Source organism: Rhinolophus sinicus, chromosome 15 (genome assembly GCF_057876585.1).
Source record: "Rhinolophus sinicus isolate RSI-liver-muscle chromosome 15, RSI-T2T, whole genome shotgun sequence".
Classification (NCBI taxonomy): Eukaryota; Metazoa; Chordata; class Mammalia; order Chiroptera; family Rhinolophidae; genus Rhinolophus; species Rhinolophus sinicus.
The window spans coordinates 83,445,944-83,462,313 of NC_142515.1; the positions used below are offsets into that span (position 1 = coordinate 83,445,944).

Here is a 16,370-nt window from a genome sequence, read left to right on the forward strand (position 1 = left end):
CCCCCAACTTTTCACCTATTTATCCATCAAAACTGTTGCCTCAACCCTTAGGGACCTTCCAGAACCCCTAGGGCCTCTGGCTAAAAGGTGGGAGACCTTGGGGTGGAGGGTGTGGCTATAAGCCAAGAAATCTGAGACCAGATACCAAAAACAAATTACATTTATTGATGGGGTCCACCCCCTGCTGCCCAGGGGAAGAAAGGAAGTTCCCTCCCAGGAGTACCCCAGGACAAAATAGAAATGGGGGAAAGGGCCCATACAAGAAAGAGCCTCTCTGAGGTCCTTGCGTTTTTTATAAAATGAGTCTTTCGTGTGGGGCCTCCAAGCCTTGACCAGGAGTCCAGTTGCCCGAGGTGTGACCTCAGACCCTACCCCTGCAGACTACCCGAGCCCCTGGCCCTTGGCCCTGGGCAGGGACGCCGAGCAGAGGCCAAGGCCGGCAGTAGGCAAGGGACTGCTGCCCCATCACACGCTCATGGTCATCCCGGGCGAGTACTGCGGAGAGACGGGGTGGCGCGCGGGGCGGGCTCAGCTCACGCCTAGACTGGGACCCGCCCCCCGGGGAGAAGGGACAGGGTGGGACGGATGTGGGGAGGGGAAAAGGTGTTGAAGTTGGGGACTTGGGGCCGCCCTGGGGCGCGGGTCCCAGGGTGGGGGCGGGGTGGAGGCGGGGCGGTGAGACCAGGGTGGGGGGAGGGGAGGGAAGGGGAAGGATGCCGCGGCCGCCCCCCCACCTGGCCCGCCGCGGTCACGGTCTTGCTCTGGCCCCCCGGCCGCCCCGCCGGGGCCTGCCCGCCAGGCCCCTCCGGCCCGACGCCGCCGCGGGGGGGGAGTCGACGCAGTCGCTTACGCTTTCGCTCGGGAACGGGTGCAGGAAGGTCCCGGCAGCCGCCATCTCGCCGTCGTCCCGCGGGGTGCCCGGGGCGGTACTCAAGCCGGCCACGGCGCCCGGGGAACTCTGGGGGCGGCCGGGGTCAGCACGCGACTCCCGCCTCACCCGCTGGCCAGGACCCCTACGCGGCCCGCCCCGAAACCCCACCCCGCCCGAGTGCGGCCCCTCACCTTCGGCAACCCGTCCATGTCGCCCGAGCCTGTGGACATTTACACGGGAACACGCGGCTCAGACGCGCCTGCGCTGGGCCCGCCCCCCAAGCCCGGGATCCACCGACCCCTCCTCGAACACCCCCGCGGCCACGCCCCCTCCCTCGGCCCAGCCGCTGGGCGTCCGAGGCGGAGGGCCCGAAGGGGGATCGGTGCCGGTGGCCAGGCATCCCCACGATTTAGTTACTGGACCCTCCCCCGGCGCATCCCGTGTCACTGAGCTGCCCAAGGAGGCTCAGGGTGCGACCCTGACGCACCAACAGGGAACACCGATGGAGGGGCGGGGAGGCCGCCAGGGGGCGCACAAAGTTCGTGAAGCAGCCTGCGGCAGGGGTGGGGATGGGTCGCTGGCTGCCCACTCACCCAGGGATCCGTTCACGTGGTGAGGTTCCAGCGCACTCATTGCGGCCATGGGGCCCTCCGAGCCGGGGCCAAGCGGGAACTGCGGGAAGAGGGGCGGCATGGGACGGGGACCACCAAGCCAGCTGGGCCACCGCCTCCAGCAGCCACCAACCTGCAGCTCCCCACTTACGTTAGCCCTGCCGGCGCTCGGCCCAATGGGGTTCATGATGGTGTACATGTTCTCGCTGGAGTTGGTGGAGTCTAGAGGAGTCGATGCATGAGGGCCAGGATGTGAGGGGGCCTCCCCCATGCACACCCCTCCACAAGCACCGCCCAGGCCCGAGTACCTCCAGGGCTGGGCATGATGGGTGTTCCTGGGGGCCCACCTCCTCCTGGGGGTCCCTGCATACGGAGACAAAACGTGAGAAAGAGCCCCCACCTGCCACCCAACAACCCCTACCCCCCCCAGGTCAGGTCACCCAGTCTCAGCCCCACTCACCCCACTCACCGTGTAGCTGCCCGGAGAGGAAGAGGAATAGGGGATCTAGGGAAAGGGGTACCTGTGAGCAGTCCGTCCACTGTACCCCGACATCCCTAACCCATCCCACTCCCCTCCACTCCCCATTCTCCGACTCACCGAGTTGCCACTGGGGCTGGCCCAAGGGCCACGCACTCCGGAGCCCCTATGAGAGACAGTGGGTGGAACCTGGGGATGGGCCAGGCAGCACCCCCACCACACCCTGTCCCACCGGCGCCCAGTCAGGTCCCCAGCTGCAGCAGATATTGGCTAAGTGGTAACCACCTGGAAATCCCAACACTCCCTGGTCTATGGGCCTCAGTTTCCCCCCCCAACAGTGGAATAAACAATATCTATTGTGCAGATCCAACCCAAGAAGCACACTCCCAGGGTTCCTTAGGGCCTTACATGTTCATTGTGGGCAGGCCTGGGCCACCGAGGGAATTGGGTGGGGGCCGCATGCCACCTCCATAGCTCTGTGAAGGGGAAAAGGCCGTGAATGCAAGCCCAGAGGGGTGAACCCCGTAAGCCCCCCACCTGGGCCCACTCCTTACCTGGGGCCCAACGCTGGCCATGCCCCGTGGAGGAGTCACCCTCTGCATTGGGCCCATGCTCGGATGCCCTGGGGTGGGGGCAGAAACAAGGGGCTCAGGCCAGGACCACTCCTCAGGTGGACACGCGCTGGGGGGGGGGGTGCTCTGTAAGGTGAGGCAGCAGAGACCGGGCACTTGGAGCTGGGGTCAATAGGTGGTGCGGGAACACCAACTGGAGCTTCCCTACTCACCCTGAGCACGCGGGGAGGGATCCATAGCGCCAGGGAGGAGGGGCTGGGAACCAGGGAGGCCCACGGGAGGCTGCGGAGGGGGCGTGGCAGCACTGAGTGTGGGTGCCCCCACCCTGGCCCAGCTCCTGCCCCTCCCTCCCGTTTTCCCTCTCTCACCTGACTCGGCATCCGCAGGGTGGGCCGGGGGCCCCCTGGGAACCGCGGTGACATGAAGGGCTGGAAGAGGGTGGGCCGGGGTCAGCACCTCCCCCCACCCGCTTACCCACAAAGCTAGCCGGTTCCTGCTGCGCCTGGGTCCCCAGCCTGGCTCTCCCCCTCCTCCACGCCCAGCCAGCAAACCGCAGCCCGCCAGCTCCCGGTGCGGTGCGTGCAAGTGCAGAGAGGAGGGGTGTGCGTGGGACAGGGGGCGGGGCGTCACATGTCCTTACCTGAATGTGAGGCCCCATCATGGGGGTGTTGAGGTTGTGGGGGGGTGGCTGGGAGCCCGGAGGGCCCTAGGAGGACAGAACCAGGTGGGTTGAGAAGAGCGAAGCCACCCGAATCTCCACTGTTTTCTGGGGCCCTGCTGAGCCTGGCCAGCGGAGGTGGAGAGGAGGGGACGCCATAGAAGCGGGAGGGTGAGTCACTCACCCGTTTCCAAGACTGGGGGTACCCCCTACGGGAGGGGTCATGGGTGGGACCCGTGGCTCAGAGAGCCACGCTCTGTGGATCTAAGTACCCTGGCACGCGCATACGCTGGTCAAGGGTGCAGAGACCCCGCCCTCTCCTGCACTGGGCCAAGGCCCTAGGGCCTTTCTCTCGGCAGTCCCCCCAAGGCCCTCATGCGCATCACCACTGCTCCTACAACCCTCCCCCATAACTCCAACCTGCCTGCCTCAGGGCCTCTCCCGACGTGGGACCCCCACCCCTGCCATTGCCCAAGACTGTCAGCGTCTGACACATGCGCACGCAGAGTTGGGGGACAAAGGGCCCCAGTCCTGGCTATACCTGGAAGAAGCCAGGTGCCATAGGGCCTGGTGCCATTGCATCGTTGGGGGCCATGGTCCCCATCACGGGGCTGGGGGCAGCTGCAGCGCTCTGCAGGGGTGGGGGAGACGTGAGGGCTAGGTCAGGCCATTTCCTGCCTCAGAGTTCTCTCCTCTCCACAAGCAGCTTGTCCCATAGAACAGAGAACCCAGGTCATCTGATCCTCTGTCCACGCATGGAGGATGCCTGGAGGGTCCCCTAGGTGGCAGAGCAGCTGCTCCCCACCCCTGTTCCCACCTGTTTAACAGCCCTCACATGGCCACAAAGTCAGATTCACTGGGTGGCCTCAGCAGGAGCTCTGCGTCCTTGCTGCTGCACTTGGGATCCTGAAGGTGGTAAGGACCCAGCGCCCAGGAAGAAGGCCCCAGAGCCCTGAGCCTGAGGATTGTGGGGCTCTGAAAATGCCAACCACCCAGGCCTGGTGTGCACTCAGCCCTCCAGCACAGGCTGGTTCTTCCCAACTGAATCCAATCTCCTACAGGTGGGGGCACAGTCCCCCACCCTGAGTCCTTCCCAACCCACCTGGTGTCCTACTGATTGGCAAGGAAGCTCACTTGGCTGGACCCCTAGCTCTACATAAACACCCCCCAAATAAAAACCCAAAAGATCAGTGGGCAGCTTTAAGATGAACCTCCCTCCCCAGGGCTCTCCCATGGAGCTCCTGCACAGACCACTCTCTCAGCCCTCCAGGAGGGAGGGTAGAAAGAGCAGGACTCCTGGGGTGTGGTCTCCAAGTCCCTAACCTCTCTTCAGATGGAGAAAGGGAGAAAGCCAGGTGCCATAGGGGCATTCCCATGTGGGCCAAGGGCAGAGATGCAGGTGGCAGGCCCAGAGCTGGCAGGGGACAGGCTGACAGGTCACCTCCTCTGGTCCCTTGCAAGTCTCGGGCTTATCAGCCTTTCGGGCTCACAACGGGGGGGAGGGAGGATGGAAGATGGGTCTACAGGGCAGAGGGGACACATCAAAGGATAGGGAACCGCTGTCCCTCAGGCTAGTGCAAGCCAGCACACAGGGATGCTCGTAATTTCTGGAACTGTTGCCACTTGGGTTCACAAGGGTTAAGCACTTGCCCACTGTCACACAGCACTTCCTGTCCTACAGGAGAGGAACAAGGGGCCCTTGGAGACACATGGCTCCCTCAGCGGGCCGCTCCCTCAGCGGGCCGCTCCCTCAGCGGGACTGCAGCCTGGCCCTCTTCCTGCTCCTTCTCAAAGGTCAGCCTCTAAAGACTCCTGCTCAAGTCCCAAGCTGGGGGTACCGGTGGGGACCTCCCTGGGCTTACGGTGGCTGAGAGCACTCCCAGCACAAGTCATCTGAAACCCCAGGCAACCCTGGGGGTGGGAGGACAAAGCTTTCTGCACCCCCTCCCAACTGCAGGGGTTCCCCCTTCCACCTCCACCTCTCTCTCTCTCTATGTCTCACACACACACACACACACACACACACACACACACACCCATGTGTTGGAGCAGCTACTCTGGCAGGCGCCTGCCTCAGTGGTTTAAGGGAGACACCTCTGAGCCCTGGGACTGTCCACTCTCCACTGCCTGACCCATAGGGAGGTTGGGGTGAGGGGAGCAGCCCCCTTTCCAGCAGGAGCCAGAGCGTTTCCTGGTCGGGAGGGCGGAGGTGGGGGAGGCTGTGCGCCAGGATCCAGACCACGAGGTGTGGGGGTAGGGGGAAGGTGGGGCACCCCTCATCCCTGCGGGTCCCCAACTCTAGGCCCTGAAGAGTTAATGCACGGCTGGCTCAACCTCCCTTGTGGGAGGCCCGAGCTGGACCCCTCCATGTCAATCATCCACCCAAAGTCGCCCAGCCCGCGTCGCCATGACGATGGGCTGGGCGCAGTGGCGTTTCCTGGAGACGTTCTGGTGGCCCAGAGCAGGGAGGGGTTGCCGGAGCCCCCTTGAGAGTACAGGGGAGTCGGGCAAGGCGCCCCCAGCAAGAGCGGCGGCGTACGGACCCGTCGCCCCACCCCGCTCGCCCCTGGCCCTCTGTGCCTGCGCCAACTCCCCCGATGCCCCGCTGCCATGGTAACCGATGTGCGGCGGGAACCGCGTCCACACCCACTTGGAGCTTGCGCACCCCGCCCTCCCGGGAGGCGCCGGGAGAGGCCGCCAGACCCGGGCGGGGAACGGCCCCAGGGACAACCGAGAGGCCCACGGGGCGTAACGCACGCGCACTGCTCGACATCCCTGGGCCCCAGTTCTGGCGGGACCGGGACACAGGGATAGAAAATGCACCGTGGAACCTGATGGGGGCAAAGAGTGGGGACCCCGGCTACCATACACGAGTGTACAGCGTGCGTGGGGCGGTTTCAGGGATGAAGTGAACCCCCACCCCTTGTGGCTGCACCCTGACCCTGCAGAGGCTTATGCTCAGGTGCCACTGCAGGGAGAGGTGGTGGTGGCCAGGCCCTGGGAGGCCGGAGGGGAAGAGGTGAGGGCACCAGCTGAAGCAGAGTGGGAGCACAGGGAGGAGGAGGCGGAAAGGGGGAACTCGCCTGAAGCTGCGACTCCCCTAGAAGCCGGTGGAGCCGCTGCTTCCCCCTGGGGCCCACAGCCTGGAAGGGTGTAGGGACAAGTCCTCCCTGACCTGCACTCCACCTCTGAGGAACCAGGCGAAAGAGAATAAAGGCAGGAGGCTGCCATCTGTTCCCCATGACAAGATGCCACCGTGCCCCTTATGTCACCCCCACCCCCGCTCCTCCAGACAGGCCTGATGCCCCCCCAAACCAGGAGGGAAACTGAGGCCAAAGTGGTGAGTCAGCAACCCCAGTCACAGAGCATTTCAGGAAGTGTCCCAGGTGCTGTTAGCCACCCACCCCAGCACCCTGGCCAGGCTTCCACCTCAGGAGGCTTAGAAAGGCTGGGGTGGCGGGGGACAGGTGGTGGTGGGGGCAGGAGCTGCAGTCTGTCTACCCGGGACCATGGGGCTCACGCGTAGGGGAGGAGGAGGGGCTGAGGCCAGCGCTGCAGTAAAGTGTGGGGGGTGTGGTGCAGTGGAATGAGCCTCCCCCACCCTGTGAGTGACCCTGGGCCCAGTGGAGGGCACAGGGCCCCAGTGCCCAGCCCGCCTAAGCCAAGCCAAGGCCATGCAGACCCCCCCGGCCCCCGCTCCCTGGCAACGCCTGGCCCTGGCGTGGACTCACGTAGTCCTGGAAGGCTTTGGCCTCACTGGAGTGCTCACACGCCTCTCTGCGGTCAGGTGCTGCACAGTACAAGTCCCAGAACACGCTGTGGGCAGCAGGGGGGACGATGGTTTCCCCACAGGCCCCCACTGAGCCCCCTCCATGGCCTGCCCACGCCAGCCCCTGCACGCACCACCACCAGGAATGCAGGAAGCCCGGGGGCTCCCCCAGCGTGATGTTCTTCTCCCATCGGATCTGCAGAGAGGAGGGAAGGCAGGTGAGGGGCCACTGCCCGCCCAACGCAGCCCCACCTCAGGCAGGGAACACAGGGCAGGGAACCAATGGACCAGAGCCAGGGGGCCAGGAGGGGACAACCGAGTGACCACACAGGGGCAGAACAGCAGGCGTCAGATCCTCAGATGGATGGACAGATGTGTGTATGCCAGCCACTGGCCCTGACCCACCCCAGCCCTGTTACCAGGGCCGGCCAGAGGGCCCATCCACCACTGGAGCCCCGAGAGAAACTGAGAGGAGAGGACCCTGGGTGTGGGAGAGAGACCAGGCCAGCTTACCTCGGACAGAAAGGTCTGGGCAGACTTCTGGGCACCAACGTGCAGCAGGTACTCATACACGTACAGCGCCAACCTAAGGGTGGGGCACGGGTGGCTCAGGTTCTCAGGAGGCTTGGAATCAAGTCAGCCTTGAACCCCTCCAAGGGTCCCTTGGAGGGGCTCTCAAGCCAGGCACCTGCCTTCTTGTGGGCAGGTGGAGACGAAGGGCAGAGGGCCCACAGTGAGCCCTCCTCTCACCCACCCCCAGCTTCATTCATTGCCCCCCACCAGGTCCCCTAGCCCCCTATCTCCTCCACCTCTCACAGGAGATGGTCGTCTCACCAGTTGCTCAGCCTGGCCAACTCCTACACATCCATCACCACCCAGCCTGCAGGCCCCTCCTCTAGGCAACAATGCCAGCAGTCCCTGGCCCCCCACTTCCAGGCCAAATTCTGGTCAGTTCAACACCCTCTCGTGCGCCAAGTCCTAGCCCCATCCTGCTGATGCCAAGACGCCAGAGCAGCCCTGGCCCCAGGGATGCCTTCTGCCCGAAGAAAGGGCTCCTGGGCGTCACTTGGGACTGTATGCTGTGCGGGGGTCTCCCAGCAGGCACCCTGAGCCATGCGCCGAGGGCCGACACCTCACTCGCTCCCAGGCTTGCCTGCCGAGGAAGGCTGGGTGTTAATGGCTGTACAGGAATTGGCCAGGCTGAGCAACTGCTGAGGTCCAGGAATGGATGTGAATAGCCTAAGCCTGCTCACCGCCCTACCCTCTGGGCAAAGACAGAGGCTGAGGAGGATCTGGCTAGGCCCCTGCCCACTTTGGGGGTCAGTGCAGGGAGCAGGAAAGGCTGGGGAGGAGACGCCCGGAGACAGGGAGCAAGAGGAGGTGGGGGCTCCAGGGTAGGGGGAGGACACAGGCTGTATGCTGGCCACCCCCCAGGGGCAGAAGGCTCTCCTCAGGACTCCCTGGGCCTCTTGAAGGAGTGGCCCGTGGTCCCACCACGTCCACTAAGCCCACAGGGTCCTTCTCCATCTGCCCCGTCTCTGGACTACCCAGTGGTGGCATCTGACCCAGGACACAGGTCCTCCCTCCTAATGACATCTTCACATCGCTGCCCACAGGGTGCCCCACCCTGGCTTCCCATAACTCTAACTCAGAGTCCAGTCTACCTGGCAACTAAAGGCTCAGCTTGATGTGTCCCACCCCAACTCCTTCCTCCCCCCTCCCCGTGTGGTCCAACCTGGGTGGTCTGGCCTTGACTCACAGAAACGTGGCACATCCTGTCCCAGATCACCGCACTTACTGAATTTAGGGTCACACCTTAAGGGAAAAGCTCTCTGTCCTGCCATCTCCATCACACACCAGGTCCAGGCCACTGCCTCTCTTACTGTCTTACTGAGATTTTGATAGGGCCCCCCTCCAATGGCCTCTCTCTCCCAGCCCCTAGAGTCTAGACACACATCCCACAGCACTTCTCATTCAGACTCTCCAGGGTCCTGACTCACACACTGGCCACCCTCCACCCCAAGGCCTTTGCACAGGTTGTCCCCCCACCTGGGGCACTTCCACCTGAAGACGTGTGGCTCCAGTGTCACCTGTCAGAGGCTTCCCTGTCACACCTAACCCCTGCCCTGACCCATCGCCTTATGTCTCCCCACCTGACGTCTGCTCACTGCCTGCAGCGCCCACTGGAAGGTACCTAGGAGGTAGGGACTTGGCCTCTTTCCCTCCCTGCTGAGCTCACAAGTGTAGGACCCCCTCATTTGTGGCCGCAGCCATACGACGCCCTCCTGAGATACCCGAAGACTAACCGAGGTGGTGCGTGACCACTGACAAAGGTCAGCACTTTCTATTTTGATGTTAAGGATTTGGGGGGTTTCTCCCAAGAGCAAAGAGAAGCCAGAGAAGGTTCTTGGTGTCGCTGACTTCTCTGACGTGTTAGTATTTTAATTTTTAACAGGAGAGAGTCTCAGGGAGGAATTCTGGGCTGTTTTTTTATTTTCGGTGAAAAGTTTTGAAGCTGGGGTGTTTTGTCAGGTTGTTTTAGGACCTTCAGGGAGCACTTCCGTCCTGGGGATCACCATCCAGGCTCTGTTTTCGGTTACAGGGAAGGACTGGACTCTGGATCCAAAGCCCGGTGTAACCAATGACCTGCAGAACGAAGAGCCTGCCCATGAGACGGGCTCCTGCCGCCAGAGGACAGGTGGGTGGCAAGGAACATGGGGCAGCCCCAGGGAGGCCCTCCCCCCAAAAGAAACAGTGACCTGGAGGATATGGGGTGCCCATCCCTGGAGTGCTTACAAGGAGAAGCGCACATGGGCTATGCAGGTAAATGGTAACATAATGGGGTGTTAGAGCCACGTGAACTAAAATGCAGCACTATCATAGCAATTATCAAAAATTACCACAATTATCAGGAATTATATAAGGGATGCTCTCTGCCGGGTGCCCTCCAACCCCTTAAAGCCCCTGGATGTACATGCTGCTGGGGAGAGGCCCTCTAATCACAGCCTTGTGTCACCCCCCCCACGGGGTCTAATCCACCAGCCAGACCCCACTGATGCCCCCAAATGACTCCCCAACCCATACATTTCCTCCTTCCCCTCTGCCACCCTCAAGGCCAGGACTTCAGCCATCTCTTTCCAAGGTGATGGCCACCCTCCTTGCCAGCCACCTGGCACCCTCTGCTGCTGACAGCTTTTCTCCTACCTAGTGGCCAGTGAGAAGCCCCCACTCACAAATTCCACCCTGGCCTTCCCCCTCCTCCAGTTCCCTCCCCAGATGCTTCTTCTCAAGCCCTTCCCCAGACTCTCCTGTGTCCACTGGCTCTGCTCACCCTCCAGGACTTAGCTCAGGGGTTCCTTCCTCAAGAACTTCTTACCTGTGCCCCCCCCCCCCCAACAAGGATGCCTACGGCCACACCTGGAAGCAGGACAGACACAAGGTGACTCACCTGCTGAGCTATGTGCTATCTCAAAACCAATCCCAGGAGAAAAACACTAGATCCCCAGTAACACTGACCATGGTTGTTATTTATGGAACTGTTCTCAATCCACACAGCGCACTTAGTGCTCAAGCATATATACACACAGCACATGTGTAGACCTCTCCCCCCCAATTCACAAAGGCAGAGCCTCTGGAGCCAAAGGGGAGTGATGCTAAGGGAACTCCAATTCTCCCTGTCACCTTCATCCCTAATTGACCCAAAACCAAGTAGGAAATAGAAGCACTAGTTAGTTCTGGGTGGCAGTTACTCCTGGGCTTTCCCATAGGCTAGGATGGTTTACAATTTACAGAAGAGGCGACATTTGGCTGTAGGCAGCCCACTGGGACCCCAGCCTCCCTCTCACCCTCTAGATTTTGTTATGTACCTCTGAGGGCAGGGACCTGCCATCAGTGTATCAGCAGGTGCTTGGTCTGTTTCTGGGGCAGTCTGGCCCAGACCCCATGATGAGATGGGAGCCAGAGGGGCTCAGGAGAAGGAAGGAGAGGAAAACAAAGTCCTCGAGAGCCGAGGACCTAAGCAGTGCAACCCTGTAACCCTGTTTCAGAGGAGGAAACCGAGGCCCAAAAGCAGGAAGTGGCTCTGTTGGTGAGTGCCTGCTGGGGGAGCTCTGCCTGCAGCCTCTCACCTAGTCCTTGTGAGAATCCTGCAAGGCCAGCAGGCTACATTTCAGAAGGGGAAACTAAGGCTCAGAGCAGCCAGCCAGCCACTCTAGTGCTCTTCATGCCCAGAACCTGTGAGCCTGGTTCCTCTCCAGGCCCAGGCATCCCCTTTGGTGAAATGGCGGACGCAACCATTTGGTATTTTCCAAACTTTCTTTAGCAGCAGCACCCCATCTCCAAATCAATGCTCATCCAGGACCCTCTACAAGAAACGAATAGTACAGGATGGCTCTAGCCAAAAAGTGAACTGGAGAACATGAGGCATGATGGCATCTTCAGCCTCCACAGGTGTGGGGGGTGGGGGGTGGGGATGGGGATTCTGCAGATTCCCCCACCCTTGGAGATCCTCTGCTGGGCATGGTTAGGGAGTGAGGGGATGATGGGGAAAGGGGCCAGGCTTCAGATAATCCCCTCTCCAGACCTGGCCAAGAGAAGAAGCCAGGTTCAAAGACTCAAATCGCTCCTGGGAGGTCTGACAGGATCAAAACCCAACTCCCAACCCCACTGCCCACAGCTCAAACCTCTGATTCTCTCTTCTCTGATCTCCACACCTAAGCTGCCATCATCAAATCTCACCTAGATTGAGCCCACCTACCCCAGGTCCCTGTCCTCTACTCCTGACCCCCTGGTAAGCCCCACTCCACAGGGGAGCCAGAGTGCACTGTCACACTCACAAGCCTCTCTGGCCCACGTGGTGCCCCGGTGGGCTGCTCTTCCCCCACCCAGGACAACAGCCCCAGCTCCTTTGCCAGGCCTCACCCCAGGGCCTTTGCACTTGCTGTGTCCTCCACCACCTGCTCTTCCTCCACGTCTCTGCACATGTGACAACCCCCTCATACTTCACTATCATCCACTTTATTTTGCTTTCTTAATAGAGTATCTTGATATCCCTCCGCTTGTCCTCCCATCCGTTTGTCCAAGTAACTTGACACCTGCCTCCCTGTTAGGATGTGGGATTCTTCAGGGCCAGGACCTGCCTTCCCAACCACCACACTCCACCCCAGATCCAGACCAGGACACATCTGCTGAAGAAGTGAACTATTCCCTCTGGGTGAGTGGTCGCCCCCAGACCCAGAAACCAGGATAAGAGGATGGCCAGGGACACGCCAGGATCCCCAAGCGTGGGGTGCCTAAGCCAGACACACCCTGATTCCAACCTAGGCAGGAGTCAGGTGCCAGTTTCAAAAAGTCTTCGTGCTTAAGGGTGCTTGGAATTGGAGCCCAATCTCATAACAGAGGGGCAAGGGAGGCCTGGAAAGAAAGTTATCTGCCTAACATCTTCTAACCAGAAGGATTTCTTCTCCAAAATGACCCCACAGCTGGGTAGAGAATGGACACTTGTCCTTGAGAACAAGAGGGAGATCCCATTGTCAGACCAGGCAGAAGAAGCAGGACAAGAGAAGGGTACAGTAAACCCACATCCAGGGCTCCTCTTTATTGCCAGACATTAAAGCCTTCACTCCTGGCCTGGCCCTCAAGGAGCGTCATCATGAGACTCCTCCAGAAGAAGCCAGCCTCCTCTCTGTTTTGGCAGCCTCTTTCCCAACAAGGCCACTCTAGATGGCTGGACTTCTTAGGATCCTGGGAATTGGCCATTGGCCATCAGCCATCAAAAGCCTTCCCTCCTGCAGGCCCCTTTTCCTGGCACTTGAACAATACTGCAAGCCACTGGGTGCCCTTGCTGTGGGAAGGTCACAGCTTCCAGCACCTTTCAAATCCTCCCCAATCCTTAGAGATAGCACTGTTATTACCTTTGCATTTCTCAGGAAAGTGAGCCTGGGTGACGGGCACTCCCTCACCGTAAGCCACTGAGCAGGTAAGTGACAGTGCCAGCTTCAGAATGCCTCCCCGCCCCAGACCGAATTTCCACTTCTGAGTGCCCCAGCCTCAACCAGCAGGGTCTGGGTGTTAGCTACCTGTCTGCCTATCAACCTGGTACCCACAGTCCAGCATGACACCCAGAATGAGAAGGGGCTCTTCTGGGCTCCGCCCCAGGACTGAGCCCTGTGGCCTCCTCAAGGGCTCCACCCAGCTGCCCAGCAGACAAGTGGCCACGCGGGGCTGGGGACGGCACCCCTCAGGTCCTCCTCTTCTCTCTCAAGCTCTTTCTGAGCGGAGAGGGGTCCAGAGAGGCCAGTCTCATCCGCCCCCGGAAACTCCCCTGGAGGATCCGGGAAGCGGTGGGGATCTCAACCCGCGCCCACGCATGCAACCTCATTCACCCAAGTCTCTACCGACTGTCAGAGAGGTCTTGCGACCCTGGAGTCCCACTGGGATCTCGTGCGCCCCCTCAAACCTCGCGCCCTCGAGTCCCACGCATCCCCGCCAATCTCCCGACCCCTCGAGCCTCTTACGAGTATCGTGCGCCCCCTCAAATCTCACGCCCCTTCAACTCCACGACCCCTAGGGTATCACGCGCCCCCTCAAACCTCACAATTCCTTGTGCCCCTCACGCCTCCAAGTCTCAAGTACCCCCTCAAATCTCGCGGCCCATTATGCCCCTTACGCCCCTTGGGTCTAGCGCGCTCCCACAGATGTCGCGACCCCTCGAGCCCCTCGGGTCTCGCGCGTCCCCGCAAATCTCGCTCCCCTCGGGTCTCGCGCGCCCCCGCAAGTCTCGCGACCCTTTAAGCCTCTTACACCCCTTGGGTCTCGCGCGCTCCCAGGTCTCACGACCCTTCGGACCCCTCCGGTCTCGAGCTGCCCCGCAAATCTCGCACCCCTTGGGTCTCGCGCGCCCCCGCAAATCTCGCGGCCCCTCGATCGTGCTCGGGACCCGCACACCCGGCACCCCGCGCCCACGTGCCCCGGGAGGTGCCCGCCGGCGTTGGGGCCCACGGAAGCCGCGAGGCTGCTGAGCCCCGCCCCCGGCCCCCGACTCACTTCTCGCGGGCCTGGCTGTCGGAGGGCACGGCAGAGCCCTTGGCCCCCTTGGCGTACATGCTGCTCAGAGCCGCCGCCGCCGGGGCCCACACCTGTCAGGCGGCGCTACTGGCCGCGCTCGCCGTAGCCATAGTTACCCCGCGCCCCGGGCCTCACTGCCCGGAGCCCCGCGCCGGCACCGCAGGCATCATCCGCGCGGGGGAGCTCCACACGGCGGCGGCGGGGGCGGCGGTAGCTCCAGCTTCAGCTGCGGGTTTATTTTCTTCCTCTCTCCTTCTGCGCGGGCTGTTCCGGGAAGCGCGCGCCCCCTCCTCCCGCCGCGCGCGCCCCCGCCTGCCGCCTCCCCTCCGCCGGCGGGCGCCGCTCTTAAAGGGGCGATGGCGAGCGCGCGGGTGGGTCCAACCTCCCGGACCGTGGGCCGGTCGCGCACGCGCAGTGCCCGCCTGGGGGGTGGTCGGCTACGCACACGTAGGACACTAGTGGGGACGGCCACCAGAGACGCACAGCAGGAGACGGCTGATCACAGCCGTACACACTACCCAGATAGGACCAGCCACCCAAATGGCATACCCGGGGACACAGCCACACATTCGGTTTCAGGCACACTCTTAGACCCAAGATACAAGCAAGTCTGCACAGATCGTGGAACAACTACTGATGGTCCATAAAGCTACAGGAAGTCACATTGGGTGTATCATCCCACAGAGCCTCCCACACCCAGATGGCCTAGGGACACGCTGTCATACAGAGGTATACACAGCCCCAATAGTAGCTGTCACAGAACAGCGAAGCACAACCCACCGCTCACATAGGCACACAGCCGCACAGAGACACGCGTGGGCACAGCCATGTCACAGCTTCCAACACCTGGGGCAAGAGCCCACGCAGTTTCTCCCAGTCACCCTGGGGTATTCTGTCAAAGTTTCCCAAGGGATCTGTCACAGACCTAGGGTTTCACGGAGCCTGTGGACACCCACAGCCGCACAACACAAAAGATACCACACAGACAAGAAACTCCTGGGGTGCCCAGTCCAAACCCTGGGAGCCACCCTCCGCTGCTTCACAGGCCACCCTGTGCCAAGAGTAGGTACTGGGTGACTGTTGACTGACTGGGTCACTGCAGCTGGCTCTGCCTGTGTTGCCAGCTGTAAATGGGGAGCATCCAACCTTTAATTGCCCTTTTTCAGGAATCAGGGGTGCAGACAGTGGGTGCCCCACTCCCCCATTTAACTCCATTCTTCCCCCAGGAGGTATGCAGAGGAGGTGTGGGTGAACACACAAGGACACCGCAGAGCAGAGGTGCTTGGGCTTGTTTGCCAGGGTACCGGTGGGCCACGTTAGCAGACGTGTGTTTGGGCTCAGGGGAAGGTGATCCAGTTGTGAGGCCACGTCTGGATTGTTTCTATGACTGTTTGCCATGGGTATTCTTTTGTATCCTGTGCAACAACCGTGAGTATGTGTGTTCCTGTGTGAGTGCACGTTGGCGACGTTGTGCCTGGGGGTTTGGCAGGCACCCAGTGAAGGGTCACTGTCCGGGCAACTGGCTCTGGCTCTGCGGCAGTGTTGTGTGTCCACGGAGGTTGTGCGGGGCCGAGTGACGCAGCATCAGGTTGTGTGCACACGTGTGTGTGTGCCTCCGCGAGTGGGTGGATTGGGACCTGTGTTGTGTGGTTGTGCACTCAGGCTTCCTGTGACGTGTGTATCTTGATGCGACGCCCTCTTCCGCTGCCGGCGGACCCCCCATTATGCCTCCCTCTTAGAGGCAGCCCCCCACCTCCAGTACGGGAATCCCCCCCACACACTCAGGCCGCAGGCAGGCGGAAAGTCGGGAGTCACTGGGGTTCCAGACTGGCGAAGAGGAAGGGAAGGGCTAGGCCGGCGCCAGCTCCGCCTCCATCCCGTGGGGCCCCAACCGGGGGGTGGGGGGGACGCCAGCCCTACCCACTTCCTGTCCAGCCGGCCGTCCCCTCCCCCAGCTTCCTCTCCCGCGGGCCTCCCGGCCCGGCGGGCGGAAAAAAAAGGAGCCCGCGCAGTGCGCTAATAGGGGCGCGGCGCCAGGAGCTGGGGACTGTCCAGCGCCCGGGGGTCCACCGGGGAACATGGGCGTTAAGGATATCCTCATCCTAAGGCCCGCTCCCACCACCAATTTCCAGTGCCTGCTCCCAACGAGGCACAGAGAGGATGTTGCTCACTCAAGTCATACAGCGTATTTCTGACAGCTGGGACTCCAAGGCCCCACAGACGCCACCCCTTCCCCCGCCCCTTCGTTTATCTCCTAATGCTCCGTGGCTCCCCAAGATTCTGTGTGCTCTGGGCAGGTCCCTCGCCCTTTCTGAGCCTCGGTTCCTTGAGTCGATGTTGTCTCCC

General features: G+C 61.7%; 1 protein-coding gene across 28 annotated transcripts; it reads right to left on the reverse strand.

Annotated features, from left to right (window-relative positions):
• Positions 1-142: 142 nt before the first annotated feature.
• SSBP4 (single stranded DNA binding protein 4) lies at positions 143-14,628 on the reverse strand. Of its 28 annotated transcripts, none has more exons than XM_074337850.2 (19): positions 14,574-14,628; positions 7,473-7,545; positions 7,094-7,155; positions 6,922-7,006; positions 6,274-6,378; positions 3,732-3,821; positions 3,173-3,238; positions 2,901-2,960; positions 2,745-2,814; positions 2,515-2,582; positions 2,369-2,436; positions 2,081-2,126; positions 1,943-1,987; positions 1,791-1,845; positions 1,634-1,704; positions 1,465-1,543; positions 1,063-1,091; positions 735-958; positions 143-495 (listed from the first exon to the last, which is right to left on the reverse strand). In XM_074337850.2, exons 1-18 carry the CDS (start codon positions 14,591-14,593, stop codon positions 749-751), a joined length of 1,302 nt encoding a protein of 433 aa, XP_074193951.1. In that variant the 5' UTR covers positions 14,594-14,628; the 3' UTR covers positions 143-495; positions 735-748. The 28 variants fall into 28 exon arrangements, with proteins under 28 accessions (XP_074193951.1, XP_074193957.1, XP_074193947.1 ...); XM_074337856.2 differs by having other exon boundaries at positions 6,922-6,980; positions 14,574-14,627; XM_074337846.2 differs by lacking the exon at positions 14,574-14,628 and adding an exon at positions 14,004-14,493.
• Positions 14,629-16,370: the final 1,742 nt, after the last annotated feature.